Source organism: Pongo pygmaeus, chromosome 9 (assembly GCF_028885625.2).
Source record: "Pongo pygmaeus isolate AG05252 chromosome 9, NHGRI_mPonPyg2-v2.0_pri, whole genome shotgun sequence".
Taxonomy (NCBI): domain Eukaryota; kingdom Metazoa; phylum Chordata; class Mammalia; order Primates; family Hominidae; genus Pongo; species Pongo pygmaeus.
The window spans coordinates 7,470,833-7,491,337 of record NC_072382.2 but is presented as its reverse complement, the minus strand read 5'-3'; the positions used below and the strand labels follow the sequence as shown (position 1 = coordinate 7,491,337).

Here is a 20,505-nt window from a genome sequence, read left to right as displayed (position 1 = left end):
ATGGGGAACCCCTGTCTCTACTAAAAATAAAAAAATTAGCTGGGTGTGGTGGTGCACACTGGTGGTGTCAGCTATGGGAGGCTGTAGGTGGGAGGATCACCTGAGCCTAGGAGTTTGAGGTTGCAGTGAGCCTTAATCAAGCCACTGCATTCCAGCCTGGGCAACAGAGGACAACCCCATCTCAGGAAATAAAAAATAAAATAAAGTGTACAATCCAGTGGTTTTTAGTATATTCACAGGGTCGTACAAATGTCACCACTATCTAATTCCAGAACATTTTCATTGCTCTTGAAAAAGACCCATACTATTAGCAGTCACTTCTCTCATTCTTCATTTTCTCTAGCCCCTGGCAACTGTGAATCTACTTTCTGTCTCTATGGATTTGCCTATTCTAGACATTTTATTTAAATGAAGTCATGCAATATGTGGTCTTTTATGACTGGCTTTTTTTTATTTGGCATAATGTTTTCAGAGTTTATCTATGTTATGGCACATAGCAGTATTTCATTCCTTTTTGTGGTTAAATGACATCCCATTGTATAGGTATACCACATTTTGTTAATCCATTCATCAATTGATTGACATTTGGGTGGTTTCTATCTTTTGGCTGTTGTGAATAACACTAGTGTGGACATTTGTGTATAAGCTTTTGTTTTGAAAAGAACATATGTTTTCAGTTCTTTGGGTTATATACCTAGGAGCAGAATTGTTAAGTCTTACGATAACTTTGTTTAACTTTTTGAGAAACTTTCAAACTGTTTACCAGTGTCTGCACCATTTTACATTCCCACCAGCAATGTATGAGGCTTCCAGTTGATCTACATTCACATCAGTACTTCTTATTGTTTATCTCTTTGATGTTAGCCATTCTGGTGGGTATAAAGTGGTATTTCATTGTGGTTTTTGGTTTGCATTTTTCTAATGACTAATGAGAATTGAGCATTTTTCATGTGCTTATTGTACATTTGTATATCTTCTTTGGAAAGACATGTTATCTTTAAAGCTAAATATTGATGGTATGCTGTTTGGAATGCTGTTTTTTTTTGGTTTTGTTTTTGTTTTTTTGAGACGAAGTTTTGCTCTTGTTGCCCAGGCTGGAATGCAATGGCGCGATCTCGGCTCACTGCAACCTCCGCCTCCCAGGTTCAAGCGATTCTCCTGCGTCAGCCTCCTGAATAGCTGGGATTACAGGCATGTGCCACTATGCCCAGCTTATTTTGTATATTTTTAGTGGAGACATGGTTTCTCCATGTTGGTCAGGCCGGTCTCTAATCTCGAACTCCCGACCTCAGGTGATCCGCCTGCCTCTGCCTCCCAAAGTGCTGGCGTGAGCCACCGCACCCGGCCTGGAATGGTGTTCTTTAGATTAACTTTCTTCCTTTATCTGAGACAAGGGTTTTTGATCCATTCATTCAAATGTCTGTTTTTGAGATTGCTTTACAAAGCTAATTTTAAATACAGCTCTCCCTGTGAAAAAATTATATTTTGTATCCTGGCTTGAAATTTCTATGAAGACAGTTTGTCCCCACTCTGATAAACAGTGATAGACAAATGAAATATTTAGTAGACCCTCTTTGGTCCTGTTTTTATTGTGAATTTATATCTCTAGGCTCAAAGAATTAGCAAGGGTAAAATTCATAGAGGACCCAGTGGCTCATTAAAACTTCATTATATTCTGTGGATTCTGAGAATATCAGCTATCTTGAGAGAAAGAAAAGATCCATAAGGCAAGGAAAATAGCAGCTGAGTTTGAAAGTAGCACTTTGCACATGTAGGGAAATCTACGACCACTTGTAGGTAGGCATGAAAAAGTGCATGATTTCATCAGTAGTTCCTTTCTTTCCCAGCGTGGTACCATGCGACGACGCTATGAAGATGATGGCATTTCAGATGATGAAATTGAAGGAAAAAGAACTTTTGACTTGGAAGAGAAACTGCACACCAACAAATATAATGCCAATTTTGTTACTTTTATGGAAGGAAAAGGTCAGTATCGTTTTGGTTCCAGCGTACAGTCCTTTGATGTGGGAAGCCATAGACTCTGAGCACTGGGGGTTTAGCATTTATCCAGCTAAAATATTGCTTGTTGATGTTATGTATTTTCTCTTGTTATACAATGCCACTTGTATGCACTTATCCCCCAGTCCTCCCACCCTGTGAGTCATTCTCTGCTATATTAGAAGTAATCTTTTATTAGGGCAGGAGTATTGTTGGATTTTTTTGCCTAATGGCCTCTTCCTCCTTCTATCCCTTGGTTTGAATTTAATTAAAAATAGTACAATAAAAATCCTTTTATGTATATATCTACCCCACCAAAACTGAGGGTGGGATTGCATGCGCACCATGCATCTTTGATCCTTGGCAAACTGACAAGGATGTCATATATGTATTGTAGTGGTCAAAATTAATTTTTTTTTTACTTTTTTTTGGAGACGGAGTCTTGCTGTGTCACCCAGGCTGGAGTGCAGTGGTGCGATCTCGGCTCACCGCAACCTCCATCTCCCAGGTTGAAGCAATTCTCCTACCTCAGCCTCCTGAGTAGCTGGGATTACAGGCACGTGCCACCACACCCGGCTAATTTTTTGTTGTTGTTGTACTTTTAGTAGAGACGGGGTTTTGCCATGTTGGCCAGGCTGGTCTCGAACTCCTGACCTCAGGTGATCTGCCCACCTTGGCCTCCCAAAGCGCTGGGATTACAGGCATGAGCCACCACACCCGGCCTTTTTTTTTTTTTTTTTTTTTAACTCTTAAGAGACAGGGTGATGATAATTTCTGTTTAGCATTTATGAGATGACTCACTATTAGTAGTACTATCCCCATATTGTTTAAGCTCTAAATTTCCTGTGGAAATATATAGACTTGGAAAACCCCTCAAGCCTTGCTTCTCAATGTGCTGTCTATATTTTCTAAGAGATGCTTCTTACTAAGCATATGTTTTATTGACTAACAGCATAACTATATACACAGAATAACAAACACCATTTGTACTGTATTACTTAGGATCCTTTTTATGGTCCTTTTATCATTTTTAATTATACCACTTATCTTTCTAATAATTATTTTCCTATGGTGACAGATTTTAATGTAGAGTATATTCAGCGGGGTGGCTTGAGAGATCCTCTGATTTTCAAGAATTCTGATGGACTCGGAATAAAGTAAGTGTTTTCAGCCTGGCTGGATGTAGTTGCGAAATGGCCTTGTTACACCCAGGGCTATAAACGGTGGTGGTATTGATAACCCAAAACAGTAGTAACTGAAAATAATTTCTCACTTTGTTTTAAAAGTGTATGCTTTTCTTTTGATACACAAGTGTTTCATATTAGAGGTAAATGAGAAAATATAGATGAACGAGAAAAAAAACAACAAATTTAAATCTCCTGAAATCTACCACCCTTAGGTAGATCATTAACATTTTGTTATGTATTCTTTTTTCCTATGCATATGTGTAAATATATAATCACCTATATTTTTAAAATAATTTCAAACCTGATTGTGAATATTACTGTGTCTGGGGAGTTCTCAGTACTTTAAGAAAAAAAACACACATTTACTAGAGAAATTGTGTTTTCCATATATACTTACTGGTGTTTGTTTCATAGAATGCCGGATCCAGACTTCACTGTGAATGATGTCAAAATGTGTGTGGGTAAGTGTCAAGCTTTTGGCCTCTGTCTTTAAGGCAAAGATTTAAGACTTAGGACTGAATTAAATCTCTGACTGAGATTTAAGGCCTAGGAACATTGAAGTATATATTTGATTAGAAACTACATTTTCATTAGGAAGTGAGAATTTTATCAAAGAGAGTTACACAAGTTGCCTTATTTAATACACATTAAACCTAGAAAGTTGGAACCTCTTTTTCCTACCTTCATACTTCCTTCTCTCCATGAAGAGTGTGCCTTCTAGGGCAACCTTTCCAAGAAACTGAACACTTACATCTCTGAGCCAAGAATGAAGTTTCATTAATATCCGTGATTCCCTTCCTTCCCCTAAAAGCAGTAGAGAAATTTCCAGGAAATGCTTGCCAGTGCTGCATTTGGAAACTGGCTTAAGACTTGAAACTTTATAAGCTGAGAAGTAGACACATTAAAATTGAGTCTTTTAATTATTTTATTATATTCAAAATTTAGGAAAAAGAAAGCAAATTAGATTAATCTAATTAAAGAAGAAAATTCCTGGTGTTAGTAAAGTTTCAGCCTAGTTTTCTGCAGACAGTGGTGTTCATTGTGGCCCTGAGGCACCCCAGCATCCTTAGGAGTTCAGGGATGGTCAGTAAAATTGAATAAGTCTTTTTTTCTTTTTTGAGACGGAGGCTCCCTCTGTCGTCCAGGCTGGAGTGCAGTGGCACAATCTTGGCTCACTGCAACCTCCACCTGCTGCATTCAAGCAGTTCTCCCACCTCAGCCTCCCTAGTAGCTGGGATTGCAGGCATGTGCCACCACGCCTGGCTAATTTTTGTATTTTTAGTAGAGTTGTGGTTTCACCATGTTGGCCAGGCTGGTCTTGAACTCCTGACCTCAAGCAATCCGCCCACCTTGGCCTCCCAAAGTGCTGGGATTACAGGTGTGAGCCACTGTGCCCTGCTGGAATAAAGTCTTTTTGAAATGCTTCCAATAGGACTTAAAACGAAGGGACTTTTTTGATTTTCTTCCGAGTACTAGAATTTCTATTAACTTTTGTCCTCTGTACTAAAGCTCCAGTGCCATTCCTTTGCTTTGAAAATTAAGTACGGCAGTACTATCTCCTGGCCACTTGAGGGTCCTTGTTAGACTACTGACTCTTCTGTTTATCTAAAAGGTGAAAGTCACAGATATCCCAGGTAGAGGAAAGTTCCCGAATCTCTGTTTTATTCATCCCCTTACTGTTTCTGTGTTAAATCCTGGCCATCTGCCTGTTGCCATGTATTCCCTAGTACTTAGCACAGTCCCTGGAATATAGTAGGTGCTCAGTAAATCCATTGAATAATGAAAATGCTCTCCCACTCTTCACAAGACAGAACACTCAGGGGACCTCAGAAAACCTACATGAATATGTAATAGTCTGTCATTTGACCTCTTTTATTAAAGAGCCTCCAGGACAGTAATTCCCTGTTTAAAGCTTCCCTCTTGATGAGACATTCTTACAGATTGTGGTCCACAGATGACCTGCATTGGAATTATTTGTGATATTGTTAAAAATGTAGACTCTCAGAGAGGATTGTAGGAAGATGGCAGAGTAGCAAGCACCAGGAACTTTTCTCCTTACCTAGACAATAATTGCACTGGCAGAATCTGTTTGATGCAACTGTTTTGGAATTCAGGAGTCTATTGAAGGCTTGCAAATTTCAGGGACAGCTTGGACAATAAAGTACAGTTAATTTCAGTCAGTTTCAGGCCTTAGCACAGTAACAGCTTCTCCATTCTTCCCTGCCAACCAAGCCCATGACAAGCAGCTGTGCGTATGTTTCCCCGAAAAACTTGCACACGGCTTATAGGAGCCAGGGTGAGCAAAGAGGAACCTCTCCTCCAAATAATGGGATCCATGCTGTGGTCACTGAGTGCTGCTTCTGATCACAGAAGTACAGACAGAGAGGCAAGTGGGGCCAGGCACAGTGGGTCACTGCTGTAATCTTAGCACTTTGGGAGGCTGAGGCAGGTGGATTGCTTGAGTCCAGGAGTTTGAGATCAGTCTGGGCAACATAGCAAAACCCTGTCTCTACAAAAAATACAAAAATTAGCTGGGTGTGGTGGCATGCACTGATAGTCCCAGCTACTTGGGGGGCAATTCTTTGAGCCCTGGAGGTTCAGACTGCAGTGATATGTGATCACACCACTGCACTCCAGCCTGGGCAACAGAGTGAGACCCTGTCTCAAAAAAAAAAAAAGGCAGATGGGGCAATTGTTGTTGCATCTTCTCCTAATTGTTGCAGGCCTCTTCCCCTCAGCTGAACTGACTTCCAGGGGATTTAAAGGGCTATTGTGGCCGGGTGCAGTGGCTCACGCCTGTAATCCCAGCACTTTGGGAGGCCGAGGCGGGCAGGTCACTTGAGGTCAGGAGTTTGAGATCAGCCTGGCCAACATGGCGAAACCCCATCTCTACTAAAAATACAAAAATTAGGCCGAGCGCGGTGGTTCACGCCTGTAATCCCAGCACTTTGGGAGGCCGAGGCGGGCATATCACGAGGTCAGGAGTTCGAGACCAGCCTGACCAACATGGTGAAACCCCATCTTTACTACAAATACAACAATTAGCCAGGCGTGGTGGTGGGCGCCTGTAATCCCAGCTACTCAGGAGGCTGAGGCAGGAGAATTGCTTGAACCGGGAGGCAGAGGTTGCAGTGAGCGAAGATTGTGCCACTGCACTCCAGCCTGGGTGACAAAGTGAGACTCATCTCAAAAAAAGGCGAGTGGGGGGTGGCTATTGCCCACCCCCACCCCAATTTTAGTTTTCTCTTTTCCCCTTTAAGAGCCAGACATTAAAGACTAGCACATTCAGAATAGGAAGCGACTGCATATGCATATGGAAGGTGCAGGCTCAGAGAAGACGTAAGAAAACTTAAGTGTATACCTCAGATTGATCCTTGACACAGAGATAGCCTATAAAAAAAAAACAAAAACAAAACACACAATAATAAAACACAAACAATCCTGGGGAAGGGAGAGAATTGGATTTCAAGAGTTACCACATTATTAAATTCAAATGTCCAATTTTCAACAAAAAATCATAAGGCATATGAAGAAAGAGGAAAGTATGGCCCATTCAAAGGAAAAAAAAATCAACAGAAAATGTCTTTGAAAAAGTCCTGATTGTGGATCTAATAGACAAAGATTTTTAAATAGCTGTCTTAAAGATGCTCAGAAAACTAAGGAATGTGTGGAGGAAGTCAAGGAAGTAATGTATGAACAAAATGGAAATATCAATAAAGAGATAGAAAACCTTAAAAGGAAATTCTGGAGCTGAAAAGTACAGTAATTAAAATGAAAATTTAGATTCAAAGGCAGGTTTTAACAAGCAAAAGAATCAGCAAAGATAGGACAGTGGAGATTATTAAGTCTAAGGAACAGAATGACAGAAAATTGAACATAGCTTGCTATAGGTTAAATGTTATCCCTGCCAGGCGTGGTGCCTCACACCTGTAATCCCAGCACTTTGGGAGACCAAGGCGGGTGGATCACTTGAGGTCAGGAGTTTGAGACCATCCTGCCCAACATGAAACCCTGTCTCCACTGAAAATACAAAAGTTAGCTGGGCGTGGTGGTGGGCCCCTGTAATCCCAGCTACTTGGGAGGGCTCAGGTAGGAGAATTTATTGAACCCGGGAGGTGGAGGTTGCAGTAAGACAAGGTCACACCATTGCACTCCAGCCTTGGTGACGAGCGAAACTCTGTCTCAAAAAAAAAAAAAAAAAAAAAAAGTTATCCCTTCCAAAATTTATGTTGAAATTGAATTGCCATTTTGACAGTATTAAGCAGTGGGATCTTTAAGAGATAATTAGGCTACAGGGACTCCACTCTCATGGGTGGGGTTGGTGCTGTTATAAAAGGATGAGTTCGGCCCCTTCGTGCTTTCTCTCATTCTCTTACTGTCTCACTTTTCACCATGTGATGATGCAGCAAAAAAGCCCTCACCAGATGCTGGCACCTTGATTTTAGACTTCCCAGCCTCCAGAACTGTGAGCCAATAAATTTCTGTTCATCATAAATTACCTACTCAGGTATTCTGTCAACAGCAACACAAAATGGACTAAGAGCCTAAAGGAACATTTTGACACCATTAAGCAGACCAACATACACATTATAGAAGTACCAGAAGGAAAATAGAAAGGAGCAGAGAGAATATATATTTGATCAAATAATGGCTGAAAATTTCCCAAATTTGATGAAAGACATGAGTATAAACATCCAAACAGCTCAATGAACTCCAAGTAAGATGAACTCAGAGACCCTCACCAAGACACATTATAATCAAACTTTCAAAAGCCAAAGACAAACTCTTGAAAGCATCAAGAGAGAAATGACTAAATGATTCATTACATAAAGGTATCCTCAGTAAAATTATGAACCAATTTCTCATCAGAAACTTTGGAGGCCAGGAGGCAGTGAGCCAGTGTATTCAAAGTGCTAAAAGGAAAACAAAACAAAACTGTCAACCAAGAATCCTATATCTGGCAAAACTGTCCTTCAAAAGGGGCGAGAAATTAAGACATTCTCAGAAAAACAAAAGCTAAGGAAACTTGTTACCACTGGACCTGCCTTATAAGAAATGCTCAGGAGAGTCCTGCAAGGTGAAATGAAAGGACATTAGATTGTAACTTGAAGCCATATGAAGAAATATCTCGATAAAGGTAAATACATGGGTAATTGTAAGAGCTAGTATTATCTTAACAATGGCTTGTAACTCCTTTTTGTTTTCTCCATAGTTTAAGAGACGAGTATATTTTTTAAAAGACAATTGTTAGCCTAAAATCTAATACTGAAACTTTGAGTGTAGCCCCACATTTTATTTTGTACATAATTTGAGAGATCAATACATTTAAAATAATTAGTAGAACGGGGTATAGTGGTATATGCCTGTAATCCCAGCTACTCAGTAGGCTGAGGTGGGAGGATTGCTTGAACCCAGGAATTCAAGACCAGCCTGGGCAACATAGCAAAGACCCATTTCTTCCACCCCATGAATGAATGAATGAGTTATTAATTTATGTTTAAGGGCATAAGCTAATAACAATAGGGGCACAGTATATAAGGATGTGGTTTTGTGACTTCAGTAACCAAAAGGGGTAGAGGCAGAGCTGTAAAGGAGCAGATTCTTTGAATAGTAGTGAAGTCAAACTGGTATTAATTAAAAATAGAATGTTTAACTTTAGGATATTAGATGTAATCACTATGATAACCATAAAGACAAGATCTATAGTATATATACAGAAGGAAATGAGAAAGGAATTTACACATTTCACCAAATGTATCTAAGTACAAAAGAAAACAGTAATTTAGGAAAATAAGGAACAAAGCTAAAGGATATAGAAGTCAAATACCAAAATGACAGAAGTATGTTCCTCCTTACAAGAACTTTAAATATAAATGGATTAAATTCCCCAATGAAAAGACAAGAAATTGGCAGAATGGATAAAAATGGCATGATACAACTATATGCTCTCCACAAGAGACTCCCTAAAGATCCAAAAGACAGAAATAGATTGAAAGTGAAAGGATGGAAAAAGCTATTCCATGCAAACAGTAACCAAAAGAGCAGGGGTAGCTATACTTATATCAGATAAAACAGACATTTATTCATTTATTTAATTGATTTTATTTATTTATTTATTTATTTGTTTATTTTGAGATGACGTCTTGCTCTGTTGCCCAGTCTGGTGTGCAGTGGTGCAGTCTTGACTCACTGCAACCTCTGTCTCCTGGTTCAAGTGATTCTCCTGCCTCAGCCTCCCAAGTAGCTGGATTTACAGGTGCCCGCCACCATGCCTGGCTAAATTTTGTATTTTTAGTAGAGACGAGGTTTCGCCACGTTGGCCAGGCTGGTCACAAACTCCCAGCCTCAAGTGATCCGCCCACCTGGGCCTTCCAAAGTGCTGGGGATTATAGGCGTGAGCCATGGCACCAGGCCCTAAAACAGACCTTAAGTCAAAGAATGATTTCAGGAGGGGCCTGGTATGGTGCCTCACACCTATAATCCCAGCACTTTGGGAGGCCGAGGCAGGACTGCTTGAAGCCAGGAATTTGAGACCACCCTGGGCAACATACCAAGACCTCATGTCTATAAAAAAAATAATAATAGTAATTTTAAAAGTTGGCTGGGCATGGTGGTGCATGCTGTGCTGCTAGCTACTTGGAAGGCTGAGGCAGGAGGATCACTTGAGCCCAGGAGTTTGAGGCTGTTCTGATCACACCACTGTACTCCAGCCTGGGTGACAGAGCAAGACCCTGTGTGTTGAAAGAAAGAGGCTGGACGCAGTGGCTCACGCTTGTAATCCCAGCACTTTGGGAGGTCGAGGCGGGCAGATCACGAGGTCAGGAGATGGAGACTATCCAGGCTAACACGCTGAAACCCCGTCTCTACTAAAAATACAAAATATTAGCCGGGTGTGGTGGCAGGCACCTGTAGTCCCAGCGACTCGAGAGGCTGAGGCAGGAGAATGGTGTGAACCCGGGAGGTAGAGCTTGCAGTGAGCCGAGATCATGCCACTGCGCTCCAGCCTGGGCGACAGAGCGAGACTCTGTCTCAAAAAAAAAAAAAAAAAGAAAGAAAGAAAGCAAGAAAAAAAGGTTGGGCATGGTGCCTCACACCTGTAATCCCAACTTTGGGAGGCCAAGGCAGGAAGATTGCTTAAGCCCAGGAGTTTGAGACTACCCTGGGTAACATGGTGAGACCTTGTCTCTACCAAAAAAATAAAAATAAGCCAAGCGTGGTGGCACATGCCTGTAGTCTAAGCTACTCAGGAAGCTGAGATGGGAGTGTCACTTGAGCCTGGCAGGTCAAAGCTGCAGTGACCTGAGATTGTGCCACTTCACTCCAGCCTGGGTGACACAGCAAGACACTGTCTCAAAAAAAAAAAAAAAAAATGGTTTCAAGAGGCAAAGACATATATTAATTAAAGGTTTAACTATAGCAAGAAGATATAACAATTACAAACATTTATATACCTAATGACAGACCATCAGTATACCCAAAGGAAAACCTGACAGAACTGAAGGGAGAAGTAGACATTTCTATACAGTAACACTTGGAGACTTCAGTACCCCCTCTCAATAATGAATAGAACAACCAGACAGAAAATAAGTAAGGAAATAGCGGACTTAACACAATAAACCAACTAGATCTCACAGACACAGACAGAATCCTACCTAACAGCAATAGCATACACATTCTTTTCAAGTGTATGTAAGACATTTTCCAGGATACACCATATGTTAGGCTACAGATTAAATATCAATGGATTTAAAAAATAGATATCAAAGTATCTTCTCTAACCACAATGGGATGAAGTTAGAAATCAATAACAGATAAAACTGGAAAGGTCACAAAATTGTGGAATTTAACAATCAGTGAATCAAAGAAGAAATCACATGGAAATTAGAAAATACTTACAGATGAATGAACACAACACAGCATACCAAAACTTACAGGGATCAGTGAAAGCAGCATTAAGGGAGAAATTTGTAGCTATAAATGCTTTGATTATAAAACACGGAATCACTGATTGCAGTAGCATGCACCTATAGTTCCAGCTACTTGGGAGACTGAGGCAGGAGGATTGCTTGAGCCCGGGATTTTGAGGCCAGCCTGGGCAACATAGCAAGAGCCTATCTCAGCCGGGCGAGGTGGCTCACGCCTGTAATCCTAGCACTTTGGCAGGCTGAGGCGGGTGGATCACCTGAGGTCAAGAGTTTGAGACCAGTCTGGTCAACATGGCGAAACCCCATCTCTATTAAAAATACAAACATTAGCCAGGCATGATGGTGCACACCTGTAGTCCCAGCTACTCGGGAGGCTGAGGCAGGAGAATCATTTGAACCTGGGAAGCGGAGGTTGCAGTGAGCCAAGATCGCACATTGCACTCCAGCCTAGGCAACAAAGTGAGACTGTCTGTCAAAAAACGGACAAACAAACAAACACTGATCTCTTTAACAAAAGAAGAGAAACTTAAAATCAACAACCTAACCTTACAACTTAAATAACTAGAAAAAGGACACATTAAACCTAAAGCTAAAGGAAGTAATAAAGATTAGAGCAGAGATAAATGAAATAAAGAATAGAAAAACAATAGAGAAAAGTCAAAGAAACCAAAAGTTGGTTCTTCTTTGAAAAGATAAACAAAATTGACAAAGCTTTAGCCAGATGGATTAAGGAAACAAAGATCAAATTACTAAAATCAGAAGTGAAAGTGAGGGCCGGGCACGGTGGCTGACGCCTATAATCCCGGCACTTTGGGAGGCTGAGGCAGGTGGATCACCTGAGGTGAGGAGTTCGAGACTAGCCTGGCCGACGTGATGAAATCCTGTCTCTACTAAAATTACATAAATTAGCTGGATGTGGTGGTACATGCCTATAATCCCAGCTACTCAGGAGGCTGAGGCAGGAGAATGGCTTGAACCTAGGAAGCCGAGGTTGCAGCAAGCCAAGATTGCACCACTGCACTCCAGCCTGGGAGACAAGAGCAAAACTCCGACTCAAAAAAAAAAAAAAGTGAAAGTGAGGACATTACTTCAAATTCTGTAGAAATAAAAAGGATTGTAAGGGAATACTATGCGTGGTGGCTCATTCCGGTAATCCTAGCACTTTGGGAGGCCAAGGCAGGTACATTGCCTGAGCTCAGGAGTTTGAGACCAGCCTGGGCAACATGGTGAAACCCTGTCTCTACTGAAAATACAAAAACTGAGCTGGACATGGTTGCATGTTCCTGTAATCCCAGCTACTCAGGAGGCTGAGTCATGAGAATCGCTTGAACTGGGGAGGCAGAGGTTACAGTAAGCCCAGATTGTGCCATTGTACTCCAGCCTAGGCAACAGAGCGAGACTCTGTCTCAAAAAAAAAAAAAAAAAAAAAGCCATGAACAATTGTTCATCAATAAATTGGATAACCTAGATGAAGTGTATAAATTTCTAGAAACACAAAGCTTATTAAGACTAAATCACTAAGAAATAGAAAATTTGAATAGAACTATATTGTAGTTAGTGAGGAGATTGAGTCAATATTCAAAAATCTCCCAACAAAGAAAAGGCTGGGCCTGATGTCTTCGGTGGTGAATTCTACCAAACATTTAAAGAGGAACTAACACCAGTTCTTCTCAAACTTTTCCAAAGAATTTAAGAGGGAACACTTTTTTTTTTTTTTTTTTTTTTTTTGAGATGAGTCTCGTTCTGTCGCCAGGCTGAAGTGCAGTGGCGCGATCTCGGCTCACTGCCATCTCCACTTCCTGGGTTCAAGCGATTCCCCTGCCTCAGCCTCCCAAGTAGCTGGGATTACGCCTGGCTAATTTTTTGTATTTTAGTAGAAATGGGGTTTCACCATGTTGGCCAGGATGGTCTCGATCTCCTGACCTCGTGATCTGCCCGCCTCGGCCTCCCGAAGTGCTGGGATAACAGGCGTGAGCCACTGCGCCTGGCTGAGGAAACACTTCTTAAGTCTTTCTGTGAGGCCAGTATTACCCTGATACCAAAGCAAGACAAAGACAGTACAAGAAAACTACAAATCGATATCCTTTTTGAACAATGCTGTAAAAATCCTCAACAAAATACTTGCATACTAAATTCAGCAGCATATTAAAAGGATTATACACCATGACCAAGTGGGATTTATTCCTGGAATAGATTGTTTGACATGTGAAAATCAATCAATATAAATTTCATTAACAGTGAAGGAGGAAAAAAGTTACATGATCATCTCAATTGACACAGAGAAGATATTTGACAAAATTCAACACCTTTTCATGATAAAAACACTTAACAAACCAGAAATAAAAGGAAACTACCTCAACATAATAAAAGCTTTATATGAAAAACCCCCAGTAAATATCATACTCAGTGGTGAAACACCAAAAGCATGTAAGATCAGGAACAACGTAAAGATGCCTGCTTTTACTGCCTCTCTTCAATGTAGCACTGGAAGTCCTAACACAGCAATTAGGCAAAAAAAGGAAAGAAAAGGTATGCAAACTGTAAAGGAAGAAGTAAAGTCACCTCTGTTGGCAGATGATATGACCTTTTTATTTGCTGTTATTAGTATTTTTCTTTGGTTCCTTCTATCATGTGCATCTTTACACTTAGTTTTGCTCTTTATCAAATATTTCAAATATACATAAAATTACAGAGAATATCATTAACAAAAATAACACCCATCTATAAACCCAAAATGAAGATCCACTTGTGTACAACTTAGTAAGAAATTAACCTTTTGCCATATGTACTTCAGCTCTTTTTGCAGAAGTTTGTTAGAGTTGACATCCACTGTGTACCATTCTTCCCATTTTCAATCCCTTTTCCTTCCTCCTCTCTCCAGAGATAGGCACTCCCTTGGTTTTTAATGCATAGTCTGTAGACACAGATATTGCTTTGCATGTTTTTAAACATTAACAAATGGCATCATAGTGTACAAATCATTTTGCACCTTGCTTTTTCACTAAACATTGCATTCATTTTAACTACCATATAGAATTCCGTTGTATGAATATACCATAATTTACCCATTCCCTTACCAATGGACATTTACTTTGTTTCCATTTCTTTTTTTTTTTTTTTTTTTTTGAGATGGAGCGTCTTTCTTGGTGCCCTGGCTGGAGTGCAGTGGCGCGATCTTGGCTCACTGCAACCTCCACCTCCCAGGTTCAAGTGATTGTCCTGCCTCAGCCTCCCGAGTAGCTGGGATTACAGGCATGCACCACCATGCCTGGTCAATTTTGTATTTTTTAGTACAGATGGGGTTTCACCATGTTGGGCAGGCTAGTCTCAAACTCCTGACCTCAAGTGATCCATCTGCCTTGGCCTCCCAAAGTGCTAGGATAACAGGCATGAGCCACCGTGTCCGGCCTCTATTTCTTGTTTTATAAATAATGCTACAATGAAGGTTTATAAATTTCTTCTTGGGTACACATTTGAGAGTTTAGAAAGTATAAGCCTAGAAGTGGGCCAAAGAGTATACATTTTCACCTTGTCAAATTCCTCTCCAAAGTGATTGTTCCAGTTTGCACTTTGTTAGTCAAGTATGAGAGTGTCCTTTGTTCCATATTTACTCAAACACTTGATATTATGAGATATTCATTTATTTTTTATTTTTATTTTTTGGCGAGGGGGCATCAGAGTCTCATTCTGTTTCCCAGCCTGGAGTGCAGTGCCGCAATCTCGGCTTACTGCAACCTCCGCCTCCCAGGTTCAAGCGATTCTCCTGCCTCAGCCTCCTGAGTAGCTGGGATTACAGGCGCTTGCCACCACGCCCAGCTCATTTTTGTATTTTTACTATAGGCAGGGTTTTGCCATGTTGGCCAGGCTGATCTTGAACTCCTGACCTCAGGTGATCCACCCGCCTCAGCCTCCCAAAGTGCTGGGATTACAGGCATGAGCCACCGCACCTGGCCGAGACTTAAACTTTCAACAACCTGATGGGTATGAAAGAGAAACTTATAGTTTTTAGTCTGCATGTCCTGTAAGGATAATCATGTTCTCAGAAATGTTTATTGACTATTTGGGCCATCTATTTAAATTTTTTAAACTTTTATGTTCCCTTTTATTCTGTTATCACTTTCTCATAGTGATTAATAGTAGAAACTCTAGTTTTAAAAGTTAATACACATAAAGTGCTCAGAAGAGTCACAGCCATGTTGTTGGAGACAGTATTATTTTTATCCTTTTAAATACGTATATATTGGCTGGACGTGGTGCCTCATGCCTGTAATCCCGGCACTTTGGGAGGCCGAGGCAGACAGATCACCTGAGGTCGGGAGTTCGAGACCAGCCTGACCAACATGGCAAAACCCCATATCTACTAAAAATACAAAAATTAGCCAGGCATGGTGGCGGGCGCCTCTACTCCCAACTACTTGGGAGGCTGAGGCAGAAGAATTGCTTGAACCCGGGAGGGTGAGGTTACGGTGAGCCGAGACCATGTCATTGTATTCCAGCCTGGGCAACAGAGTGAGACCCTATCTTAATAAATACATACATACATACATACATACATACATACATATTTATTGAGACAGGGGTCTCGCTGTGTTGAAGAAGCTGGTCTCTAGCCCCAGGCCTCAAGCTGTGCTCCTGCCTTGGCCTCCCAAATTGCTGAGATTATAGGCGTAATCTCACTGTACCTGTCCACCATTTTAGATATTAATCTTGCCAAAGTTATTTTTAAAATTTAATCTCATTTCTTTGAGTGTTTCTACTTATATTTTCTAATCTTTTAGGATAAATTATTTCAGCAGTTTTAGCATTCGTGACTTTAATCCTTTTGTTTCTTTTCTAGTATTAGTTTAAAATGTTCCATTTCTGTTCTCTTTGTGTATCTCAGTTCTTGCTTCAATGACAGCAGATAAGAATCCTGGCCTTGTGGAACAGCTGAGGAGTACATCCTTGCCCAAACTGGGGGAGGGTGTTTGCTTTACCCCCAGCTGTCCCAGCAGCTGCTCAGTCAGATTCCCAGATCTAGCATCTTTCAAAACATCTCAACCTTGGTAACTCAGATAAAAGTCTTTTTGAGGCATAGGTCCTCCTGTGTCAATGGCACATCTGAATTACTAACTACATGTTCTTTTCTTAAGTTATGTTATCTAGTCAGTTGATCAGGAGTTATATATACTGTGGGCCCTGAAAACATTATCCTTGCATTATTGAGTAAATCATGTAAATACTGCGAGAAGGTAAGAAACACCACAAAAGCAATGTGGCATAACACTTTGTGCATTACATAGGCACCCAATACATATTGGTGATTGCCTAGTAAAAAATAGAGGGCTCTCAGTGCTGCTTACCTGCCTCTAATAAAAATGTAGGTGGTATTAAACCACAAGCTAGACCATCAGGAAGGAGGTACAAGGATAGATCCACAACCTGCTCTTGGCCTTTACCTCAGCAAGCTACCTGGCTTCTGTACTCCTACTTTGATTCACCTCCTGTTGCAGCAGGGTTTTAGGAGGATCCTATTTGTGTGTCTGAAATTCAACATTCATGAAGGAGCAGAAGTACTTGGATTTGCCTCTTAACTCTTGGAGCTGGAGAGTGGATGACTTCTTGCAAGGCACGATTTTTGGATTGGCTTCTCAATTATTACAGGAATCCTCAACTTTTAGAAGTTGCCAGCCTATTCATCTGATCTTGAAAGTGTACAAACTTACCTTCAAACAGTGTGGAATATATGCAATTCTGGACCTAGACAGAGGCAATAACCTAAAGACATATGCAACTCATTTCTTGTCAGAACCTGTTGAGAATAGTGGTATTGATGGAAGACTCTGTCAAGCCCATCCAGTTCTCTAGTCTAAATAGTCTCAGTTTATCCATGACTTGAGCCATCTAAAAGTTGCATAACAAATTAGCCGGGTGTGGTGGCGCATGCCTATAGTCCCAGCTACCCGAGAGGCTAAGGCAGGAGAATCACTTGAACCCAGAAGGTGGAGACTGCAGTGAGCCGAGATCGCACCACTGCATTCCAGCCTGGGTGATCAAGTGAGACTCCATCTCAAAAAAAAAAAAAAAAAGTTGCATAACATTAATACAGCAATATTCTTCAAGGTGGTTGGATTACTGGTGATTTTTATTTTCTTTTTAAACTCTTCTATTTTCCAAATGTTATACCATGGGACTGTGTTCTAAACTGTCCAGTATGAAGAAAACAAAGAGCTCTGTTACTATAAAGAAAATGGTTTTCAGGTCTCTATTCAGTGGCTCTGGTGTAATAGAGCTATATCAAGTCTTTCTTTGCAAAACTCTTCATTTCCTTTTATTTTTATTAGTTGTTCATGCTCTATGCAGTCTGTATAACCTTGGGTTTTAAATTCTTCAAGCAAATTGCAGTTTTCTGTTAGAACTTTAGTTATATTGTACTTATATTCAGTAAAGAAAATACTTAACATAAGCCAACAATTGCCAGCTTGTCCTAATTTAGTTAGAATTGTTATATTGCCTGTGTGTTTACCCAGTTCAAAGCTGGTTCCGTTGCCAGTATTTTATTTTCTATTTTATAACCAGTTCTCAATAGCCTCCAATAAGGAATGAATAATTTTTCTACCACTTACAGCAACTTTCTTTGCCAAATCCACAATATCTTCTATCAACTCAAGATGTTGTGATTTCTTCAAACTTATCTCAGAACCACAAGAATTGCTAAATGTCTCTCACTTAGATGTAATCTTTATATTGCGAACCCACCCCAACCCAGTTAAGCTGAGTCACACGAACATAATTGTCGGTCATAAACTGAGGAGCAATGACACGGTCACCCATATTAGGGCAATTTTCTAACAAGACATAATCCACTACAGTGAAACTTCCTTTGGCAAAATCATCCATGGTGCACGAGCATGGGCATGTGGCCCGTGAGCCTCAGATGCAGGCTAACACTGCTGCCACCTCCAGTTCTTCATGTCAGCCAGATGGCAGGAGGGAGCAAGTGGGCCTATTATAGTTTTAAGAGATGAGGTCTCACTGTGTTGCCCAAGCTGGCCTTGAAATTGTGGACTCAAGTGATCTTCCTGCCTTAGCCTCTTGGATAGCTGGGACTACAAGCACGAGCCACAGCGCTTGGCTGAATGATTATTCATAGTAGCTAAAATGTAGCAACCTAAATGTCCATCAGCGGTGAATACATAAGCATAATGTGCTATTTCCATTCACTGGAATATTATTTAGCCTTAAAAAGGAAGGGAATTCTGATATGTACTACACATTACATGAATCCTAAGGACTTATGCTAAGTGAAATAACCCAGCCACAAAAATGTAAATACTGTGTAATTCCACTGACATGAAGTATGTAGAGTAACCAAAATCATGGAGACAAAATAGAATAGTGGTTACTGGGAAGAAGGGCAATGGGGACTTAAAACGGCCATAGTTTCAGTTTTATAAGATGAACAGAGTTACGGAGATGGATGGTGGTAATGGTTGCACAACATTGTGAATATATTTAATAACACTGAACTGTGCTCCTAAAAGTGGTTAAGAGAGAACATTTTATGTTTTTTATATTTTACTACAATTTTTTACAAGTTGAAAAAAAAGAAAATAGACTCCTGGATATAGTATTCAAATTTCTGAGCTATACAAATGTGTAAGATCTTATTCAGTCATCAGTCTTTCTTCGGTTTTCTTCCCACTTCCTTACCACTTTTCCCGTCCTCAGTAATCTTCTTACTGCTAATAATGATCTTTGGAAGCCCTTTGTAACCTTATATTTTCTAAATAAACCCAAGGGTGAACACAAATATCTTTGCTGTGATTTAAAATAAAGTAGCAATTATATCTAACCTAACAGACCTTATCAGAAATTAACTTTTTTTTTGAGACAGGGTATTTCTTTGTCACCCAGGCTGGAGTGCAGTGGGGCAATCATGACTCCCTGCAGCCTTGACTTCCTGGGCTCAAGCGATCCTCCCACCTCAGCTTCCTGAGTAGCTGGGACCACAGGTGGGCACCACCATGCCCAGATAATTTTTGTATTTTTTTTGTAGAGATGGGATTTTGCCATGTTGCCTAGGCTGGTCTTGGAACTCCTGAGCTCAAGCAGTCGGCCTGCCTCGGCCCCACCAAAGTGTTGGGATTACAGGCGTGAGCCACTGTGCCCAGCCAGTGACTAACTTTCTATCCAGGTTTTTTAAAGTCTAGATGTTTTTTTGTTTCTTGGATAGCTAATCATTGGCAAAATGCAGTGAAAAAGCTGATCCAGCTCTTCTTTCAGCCTGTGGTGGAATGTTACTTCTTCAATGTCAGTTTATGTCTCAGAAAGAAGCCATTCTGTCTTGTAAACTTTCTGTGATAGGATGTATTTGGTTGAGAATATGGACTCTGTAGCAGAACTGTCCCGAGCTACACTAATTACTAGCTGTGTAATCTTGGACAAGTTACTTAAACGTGAAGTGCTTAGAACAGTGTCTGGCATATACAGTTGACCCTTGAACAATGCAAGGGCTAGAGGCACCAACCCCCAGCAAGTCAGAAATCTACATATAACTTGGAACTCCTCAGAAACTTAACTACTGATAACCTACTGTTTACCGGACGCCTTATGGATAATGTAAACGGTTGATTAACATATTTTATGTTATACATATTATATACTGTATTCTTACAATAAAGTAAGATAAAAAATTCCTTAAAATCATAAAAGAACCTATGTTTACTATTAAGATCGAAAATATATTTACTGTCTTTTCATCTTCATGATGAGTAGGCTAAGGAGGAAGAGGTGGGATTGCTTTTGCTGTCTCGGGAGTGGCAGGGATGGAAGAAAATTCATCTGTAAGTGAACCCATGTAGTTCAAACCAGTGTTGTTCAAGGATCAACTGTGCCGAGTTCTCAGTAAATGTTAGCTATTACTTTGACCATCACAATTTTATCTTAAGTGCTCTGGTCCATACCCAGAGTATGAGCGCACCTCATTTTATTGCACTTTGCAGATAGTGTTTTTTTTTTTTTTTAACAAATTGAAGGTTTTTGGCAAACCTTCACTGAACAAGTCTGTAGCCGCCATTTTTCCAATAGCATATGCTCACTTCATGTCTGTCACATGTTAAAACCTTTTCATTATGCCGGGCGCGGTGGCTCACGCCTGTAATCCCAGCACTTTGGGAGGCCGAGGCGGGTGGATCACCAGGTCAGGAGATAGAGATCACGGTGAAACCCCATCTCTACTAAAAATACAAAAAATTAGCTGGGTGCAGTGGCAGGCGCATGTAGTTACCAGCTACTCAGGAGGCTGAGGCAGGAGAATGGCGTGAACCCGGAAGGCGGAGGTTGCAGTGAGCCGAGATCCCGCCACTGCACTCCAGCCTGGGCGACAGAGTGAAACTCCATCTCAAAAAAAAAAA

At 40.7% G+C, this 20,505-nt stretch overlaps 1 protein-coding gene across 3 annotated transcripts in view; it reads left to right on the top strand.

Moving 5' to 3' along the window:
• The window catches only part of KDM2A (lysine demethylase 2A), a 150,615-nt gene that overhangs the window by 69,167 nt on the left and 60,943 nt on the right, over positions 1–20,505 (top strand). For 2 of the 3 annotated variants that reach the window (XM_054437445.2, XM_054437446.2), the window contains 3 exons: positions 1,848–1,986; positions 3,077–3,155; positions 3,600–3,646. In XM_054437445.2, coding sequence (XP_054293420.1) covers positions 1,848–1,986; positions 3,077–3,155; positions 3,600–3,646 — 265 coding nt within the window. Of the gene's footprint in view, positions 1–1,847; positions 1,987–3,076; positions 3,156–3,599; positions 3,647–8,063; positions 8,323–20,505 lie in introns of those variants that run through there. The other variant, XM_063671671.1, reaches the window with a different exon arrangement.